Raw genomic sequence first — 7,930 nt, forward strand, 5'->3', positions numbered from 1 at the left:
GTGTAGGGTTCGATCGCGTAAATATATAAATGTGTCGTTAAAACCCGCCACCACCCGACACAGCCAACTAGTAAGGGTTGTTATAATCCGATGACAATCATCGACGACAAGACAAACCGCATAAAGCATCGATTACCCATGCAATTCCAATACTGTATATCGAATCTACTGTGACGTCATCATGACCTCGTGACGTCGCCTCGTCTCGTGACGTCGCCTCGTGACGGCGCCGGCCGGAAGAAGGAGGAGGAGCCGTCGCCATGGTGAGCGAGGCCTGGTCCCTTCGCCTCCGTGGAGCCGGCCTCGGGTCCGGCTCCCGGGCCCCGCTCCTCCCAATGCCCCCAGAGACTTGCCAGGGTCGGGTTCGACTCCCTTGCCGGGGGGTGGGGGGCTCCTGCGGGGCCCCCCGGCGTCGTAGAGGGCCCCTGAGTCAGGTTATTCGTACCCCGCCGCGGGCCCCCCGTCTGGTGCTGGTTCTCTGCGGGGGTAGGGGCGGCTCTCCCCGGCCGCAGCCGCTAGTCGAGCACGGAGCTGAACGCACGCGTGTGGGATTAAATATGCTTAGCCCGTGAGTTTTAAAGTTAGTTTATGACTTGTTTAAATTGTTTTAAGTGGCTGAACTGTCAGATTTAAGTTAGGTTTAATTGGCAGGCTTAAAGTTGTGTTTATTGTGAGGTTTAATGTAGTGCTATGGGTGGCTTAATGTGCGGTTATTATCGGCTGAAGTGTCAGGTTTAGCACAGGTTTGTGATTTTGTTTGACTTGAATTGCGAGACTTGAGGAATCATATATGCGTCGTGTTCATTCATCTTAAAGTGCGAGCTTTAAGTCGTACGCGTGGGGTTGAATTCGGCTTAGCAAGGTGAGCACAGCTGGTATCGTGAGTTGAATTAATTCACTGCTGACTGGAAGACTCTCTCACTCAAGGACACCGTGCGGGTCGTAGCAGTGGCTTTAGCCATACTTCGCCACGCGGGTCAGTGAGCGGTGAAGGTGTTGAGTGGAGACGCGAGAGCTTAGAAGTACAGTACAACACTTGCTTCGCTCCCATCACAACTCGCAGGACGTTCGACCAGTTCCATTCATTATTGTTTGGCTTCGTATGGCAGGGATTGCTGTACTGCCAATTGCTGTGCTGTTATATTTACGTGGAATTTTTTCACTTCATTTGTTTAATGCACCCATCCTCTGGGCTGCCCAGTGTCTTGAGTCGCAATCATAATCTGTGTGCATCTCTGTGATGTTGTGATGATGTCCTATATCCAGGAACGCCTCGCGGAATCACGACTCTTTTTCGCACGAGGGGCATGCATCATACATCATATTATTTGGTTCCTTCATTAAAGTCACGTAGATAGAAAAAAATACAAATAAAGTGAATAAAAATATCACGACGTTTCGATCGCAACACAAGCGGTCGTCATCAGGAAAAGGGGTTAGCCTCTAAAGGCAAACTGTTTATAAAGGTTTGGAGATGGGCGCAGCCCAAGTGTATTAGCATCACTTTTGCCTTTAGAGGCTAACCCCTTTTCCTGATGACGACCGCTTGTGTTGCGATCGAAACGTCGTGATCTTTTTACTCCCTTTATCTTTTATTACTATTTTTTCTGTCTACGTGACTTTACCGAAAGAACCAAAGAATATGAATTCCTGCAGTCACGAAAGTTTAAAGTCAAAATCATACATAATGTTTGGCCAATTCCATCAACGGGTCTTTGGCATGTCATAGGAAACCAGAGTACCTGAAGACAATCCACCACGTGAACTCTTGAAGCTGTGCGCAGATGGGTTCATGAGTACACTGTACTGTCATCCCCTGGCATCCTCAATCCAAGGGGGTTTGGTAGTTTTACAAATCTCTACGCGATCCACTGACACTTCCCTCCCAAGCGCTAAATCACAGGAGCACATTACCATCACCGCTCCTGGCCGGTTAATGCATCGCGACGAGCGTGTTGAAGTAGCAGGTGTGGGTCAGAGAAATCCCACTACGGTTACAACGGATGAACACTGTCACTACAACACTACAACGGATGAACACTAACGCACTGCATCCATCCGCCTGTCGCCTAGGGAACTCCGGTTAAGGACGTGGTGATTGGGCCCGACGCGCCCAGCTCCCTGCTGCTGTCCAAGCATGCGGACTACATCGCCGAGTACAGCTCCAAGAAGGACGACTATGTACGCCCAGCGTGCCTTGCGCGTTCACGCACTCGCACCCTCACGCACACGGTCAGGCGCTCGCACGCAAGCCGACTGTGCTGCTCTCGTATGTTGGCAGGGATCAATGTTGTGCTGGTTGCCATCAGAGCTGACCCGGTTGATGGTCAGCGCGGGTCTGAAGGCCGTGAACGCAAAGTGGTCAGCAACCAACTTTAAACGTAAACGTCAGCACTGGGGAGGCGTGGTGCTTCCGGCGGTAGCCCTTCACATGCCATGCCGGCCTTAATAGTCGCTCGCTAACTGCACTTGTGTCAATGGTCTGTGAAGATCACACAGGTGGAGATCTTATATATATGTGTGTGCACGTACTGTTTAGGATTTTACTCGAGGGATCCATAATCTGTTATGTTTATAGGACTGAAAAGCAGAGTTATTGTTTGAGTAAAACCATCGTTCAGTTAAGTAAAGGGTGAGGGGGGCATTTCAATGTTGATACCCAGTTAGACAGTTTTATATTGTGGGGAGGGGGAAAGTCACATCGGGCTTTTGTACACGTGGCTGTGAAGTGTTGTATTGTCAGATAAATATGCAAAGATAGTTATCGACAGGCCAACATTTTAAGGCAAGTATGAGAGACCATAGAATAGACAAGTTGCCCCAGCGGTCTGTAGCGGCTATGCGGTGGTGGGGCCTTCGCCCGTTCGCAGGAGTACTGCATCACGGAATACCTGCGCATGAGCGGCGTGTACTGGGGCCTCACCGCCATGGAGCTCATGGGCCAGCTGGGCCGCATGGACCGCGACGAGATCCTGCGCTTCGTGTCCGAGTGCCAGCACGAGTGCGGCGGCATCAGTGCCAGCCAGGGTCACGACCCCCACCTGCTCTACACGCTCAGCGCCGTGCAGGTAACTGGAGGAGCGGGGATATCTGATTCCCGAGGTAGTCGATCACTCGAACGATTATCGATTAACAATTATAATCGGTAATCGATTATCGGTCGAGTTACTCGACTCGTCCGGATATGGAGGGAGTGAAGTAATATGTTGGGACCCTCTCTGAGTGTTATTCCTTCAGACTCTTCACCCGGAGCAACTGAATTGCCAAATAACTGCATGAGTAGTATCTGGCTAAAGCAATTTTGCAGTTACAACTTACAGTGTGGATTTATATACCGACTATGGCAGTAAACGAGATGATATCACCCCTATAATCCAGTCGCTCCACTGGCCCAATCCAATCCCAACCCGAATCAGTTTCGCGATCGCACTCCCCGTCTTCAAAATCTTTCAAATAATCCCCACAACCCGCGCGGCGTGGGCAGGCCCTCGACCAGCGGTGGTATTGACGAGTGTCGCTGTGCGCTCGTCTCGCCATCGCCAGATCCTGGTGCTGTACGACAGCCTGTCGAGTGTGGACGTGGAGAAGGTGGTGAGCTTTGTGCGCGGCCTGCAGCAAGAAGATGGTTCGTTCGCCGGCGACAAGTGGGGTGAGGAGATGCTGCGTGGACCCCTCTCTTGCCATAGAAGTTTCATTTTATTGAAGGATGCTAAAGATTGTATTTCTGATGTGGCGTCTGCACTGAAAGTGACACCTTCTGCCGTGCAGGTGAGATCGACACGAGGTTTTCCTTCTGCGCTGTGGCGACCCTCGCACTGCTGGTAAGACGCGCCGTTTCTCCGTTGGCTGCATAACAACTCGACTTGGACAATCGTCTCTTCGGCCGACTGGAGCGGGGCCCCGCACGAGCGCGCCGCTTTCCTTGTCGTCCTCGCTGTGCGCAGGGCCGCCTCGACGCCGTGGACGTGGACAAAGCCGTCAAGTTCGTCCTGTCCTGCATGAACTTTGACGGCGGCTTCGGGTGCCGCCCAGGCTCGGAGTCCCATGCAGGCCAGGTGATCAATCTGCCCTCTTGCCAGACCTCTCACTCACCCACCCACCCGCTCGCACTCACCCACCCGCTCACTCGCCCGCCCGATCAATCACCCTCTCACCCGTTCGCTCATCCACTCACTCATCTGCTTCCTCGTCCAATAATATTAATGCAATTATGCTATCGGTGTCATGTCATAAAACAAAAAATCCATTCAGAACCCTTGCAGAGCAGTGCAACCCTAGCCCCCCCCCCGCCACCACCGTATTAGAGAACAGTCCATAAGTGGATATCACAGAGTTACCTCTGAGATCCCTTCAAGTCACCTCTGGCTCACATCGGCCAGGGCAGCACTTTTGTCTCATTTGTACGGATTTGTTTCAATTCCTGAGTCCAAATGTAACATTCTCAGTGTAGGGAGTGGAGTATTGGGTGTGACGTGACTTGCTCGCACGCGCGGGTCTAGATATACTGCTGCGTGGGCTTCCTGTCGGTGACCGGGCAGCTTCACCACATCGACGCCGACCTGCTGGGCTGGTGGCTCTGTGAGCGCCAGCTGCCTTCCGGCGGGCTCAATGGACGACCGGAAAAGGTGACGCCACAATCGTACCATACCGCATCACGCCGCGTCACTTCACGGTACACCGCGTCACTCCGCCCCGCACCACATCATGCCACCACACGGCATCGCTGCACTCCACAACACACCATGCCATACCACACTGCGTCATGCACACGCCACACCACACCGCACTTCCATTTGGCCAACAGTAGTGGTACGTTTCGCTCGTCAAAACCCCTGTTGTGAATATCTTTTCTGGCCAAGACGAGGAAAGCCTCAGTTATTGTTGTTATTCATGAGGAATCAAATATTCCAAATGAATATCGCAACCAAATATCCACGATTTCAGACTTTTAAAAAGCCACGGACATTATTCATGACCGACTCAGATCTTTAGGTGCACGGCACAGCACACCATCCACTGCATTACTGCTCTGAAGAATAAGATCCATTTCACATTGCGGTCTTGTCTTTTTAACATTTTGTTTTAAAACTCCCATTCCTCGTGTTCACCCTAAAACGGTGCTGCCACCGCTGCTGCGCACTTGTTGCCACTGCCGCCAGCTGCCGGACGTGTGCTACTCGTGGTGGGTGCTCGCATCACTGCAGATGATTGGGCGCCTGCACTGGATCGACCCCGACAAACTGCGGCGGTTCATCCTCGCGTGCCAGGACGAGGAGACGGGGGGGTTTGCCGACCGCCCGGGAGACATGGTGAGTGCCTGGCCGCGGGTGAATTACGGTTGTGGCTCTGTAGGAGTGGGTTTCATCACGATGTCCGATGTTTGGCTCCATATGCCTTCTTCAGCAACTGAATTCAACTCGATTCGTATCCAGTTCCTGAAAAAGCACCCAGCACACGGAACGAAACGTCAGACATCGTGCCTAACAACATGCAGTACGACCCGAAAACACGTTGGGAGAGCTCATCACAACTGATGTCAGCTGTGGCTGGGAATCTAACTAGAGGAGCTGGGTTTGTCGTGCACAGTGGGCTCACCACTATGCTACTGTTGCACCCATACACATGCACAAAAATACATAGACCACATGGACTCTTGGGGCAATTGCTGTAAGCTAATATCTATGAAGGCTTATTAAAATAACAGCCAAAGCTGCCATTCGCCACTAAGTGATGATGACGTCATCGTGGCTCTTGTGCCAAGCTAGGTGCACTTTGAAGCCGTCATGTGAAGCGTGGAAAGCGCTCTGCTGGCAGGTCACGGGACGGACCCAGGTGTTATGCGTTGACTGTGATGACTGGCAAATGCACAACCTGTGCTCCACAATGTGCCAACTCACTCTGCATTGCAAGGTTTGCCCCGTAAAGAAAGTCAGTGGGCATGGGTAGAGCCCGTCGCTGTCGAAGCGATAATGACCGGTGGTTGAGAACAACTACGGAGTGGCAGCCAAGAAAGGGAACACGAAATTGTTCATGGCTCAGCTTGGTGGGGTTTTTGTCGTTGACCAGGTGGACCCTTTCCACACGCTGTTCGGCATCGCGGGCTTGTCCCTGCTGGGAGAGGCCCAGGTGCGGCCCGTGAACCCCGTGTTCTGCATGCCCGAGGAGACGCTGAGGCGGATTGGCCTGGATCCCGACATCTTGGACTAGGGCGCCGCCCCCCACCTCGCACACGTCACGGGACACGGGGGCGTCGCAGCCGCCCTGGGTCCAGGAAAGCCGGCTCCCAGTCACGTGACCAATCTCAGCGCCAACGCGAAACTTGACCAACAGGCATGTGAACGATGGACAGGGTTAATATATACTCTTGGGTTCTTTCGGTAAAGTCACGTAGGTATAAAATAAAATAGATCACGACGTTTCGGGCACAACACAAGTGTCCGTCATCAGGTGGGAAAGCTTGCTTTATTTTATACCCACGTGACTTCACCGAAAGAACCAAAGAGTATGGATTCCTGCAGTCACGAAAGCTTCAAATCAAGAGGGTTAATATAGCTTAACATTCATCATTGCACTTAACCTGTAATGACTCATCAATTAAAGTTAATGCTCAACTAAAACCTTGACTCGTGAGTCATTGATTGATCAATTAAAAATCTATTAAAGCCATCAATTAATATCAATTAATATGCTCACGGCACATGCATTGATCAATTTAGGAATCAATTTATGAATCCTGGGATAATTGGCAAATTGTATTCAAGCGTTACGTACAAGTTAGAACCAGACAGAACTAAAGAGACCCAGTACAAATGTATAGCTGCGACAATATTTTATTTTTTGTTAATCCAAATTATGACAATTCACTTTGTATAAGGTCACGCGGTAATCAAATAACGATGTAAGATTTGTGACGTTGTTTGATTATGATTTTACACCACTGCCAACTCTACTCACGATTTATCCCCCACTGAATGATCCCACGGTGTGCATGAATGTATCTGCCCTATGATGACTCTGAAGCTTCATAAATGAGTGACGTTCAGGTGCATACTGGGTATGTCAGTTTTTGGTGATGGACAGGGTTCAGGCACAGACACTCCTCCCCCTCCATCAACAGGAAGAACACGGCGTGTGGCCAGGTGCTCATCATGTGACCCGACGCAACAAACGATGATGAAGCTAAATTGTGCGATTCCTGTTGGGCATTGTTGGAATAAATATTTTGTGGACACGCGTTAACATAGCCGATGGTTATTTTTGTGCATTGGGATTGAGATAAGTGCTGAAGAGGCCTTTTTAAAAGAAAAAAAACACATTTTTTTGTCCTCCGAAAGATAACCCCCTTCAAAATAGTTTCATTTATTTGTCAATTGTTATCTATGGTCGCCTGTGGTCTTGTCGACAATGTGATATTTACAATCTGTCAATATGCTTACTTTGCTTTTCTCCACTTTAAGAAAAAGAAATGGCATAGTTTAGCTAATAATTACGATTTTGGATGGAAAAAGATGTAATTCATGATGTTCTTGATTATGTAGCAGTGTAGCATAAATGTAATGCAGGAATTCACTTTTTATTGAAATATATAAGCCAGGAGCTTTACTACCCAGGACTTACGATTCACCATGAACCTGGCCACCTTAGTCTCCCCTAGTGGCAATGTTCACACACCACACCAGTTACTCATTACAAGCCTGAGTGGGAATCGAACTCGGGTCGCTGGGTTTGGTAGCGCAGCGCTCTAACCACTACACTACTGCTCCCCCCCCCCACACATACGCGCATCCATAGGTACATATACACGCGCTTGCTGCAGACACACGCAACTTTCAGGGTGCGTACTGCAGTAAACAACTAAAATAAAGCAATTCTGCGCGAAGAACGCCTTATACCTGCAACACATTTGCATTTCACTTTACCCGCGATCAGC

General features: G+C 50.2%; 1 protein-coding gene across 5 annotated transcripts; it reads left to right on the forward strand.

The window, feature by feature from the left end:
- The first annotated feature begins 232 nt into the window (after positions 1-232).
- On the forward strand, positions 233-7,235 carry RABGGTB (Rab geranylgeranyltransferase subunit beta). Of its 5 annotated transcripts, none has more exons than XM_078865276.1 (9): positions 233-263; positions 2,074-2,181; positions 2,871-3,068; positions 3,544-3,649; positions 3,769-3,821; positions 3,945-4,055; positions 4,500-4,625; positions 5,160-5,309; positions 6,067-7,235. In XM_078865276.1, the coding sequence occupies exons 1-9, from the start codon at positions 261-263 to the stop codon at positions 6,205-6,207; spliced, it is 996 nt and encodes a 331-aa protein (XP_078721402.1). In that variant the 5' UTR covers positions 233-260; the 3' UTR covers positions 6,208-7,235. The 5 variants fall into 5 exon arrangements, with proteins under 5 accessions (XP_078721402.1, XP_078721403.1, XP_078721404.1 ...); XM_078865277.1 differs by lacking the exon at positions 233-263 and adding an exon at positions 274-976; XM_078865278.1 differs by lacking the exon at positions 233-263 and adding an exon at positions 274-743.
- Positions 7,236-7,930: the final 695 nt, after the last annotated feature.

The sequence above is a fragment of the Lampetra fluviatilis genome, chromosome 20 (genome assembly GCF_964198595.1).
Source record: "Lampetra fluviatilis chromosome 20, kcLamFluv1.1, whole genome shotgun sequence".
Lineage (NCBI taxonomy): Eukaryota > Metazoa > Chordata > Hyperoartia > Petromyzontiformes > Petromyzontidae > Lampetra > Lampetra fluviatilis.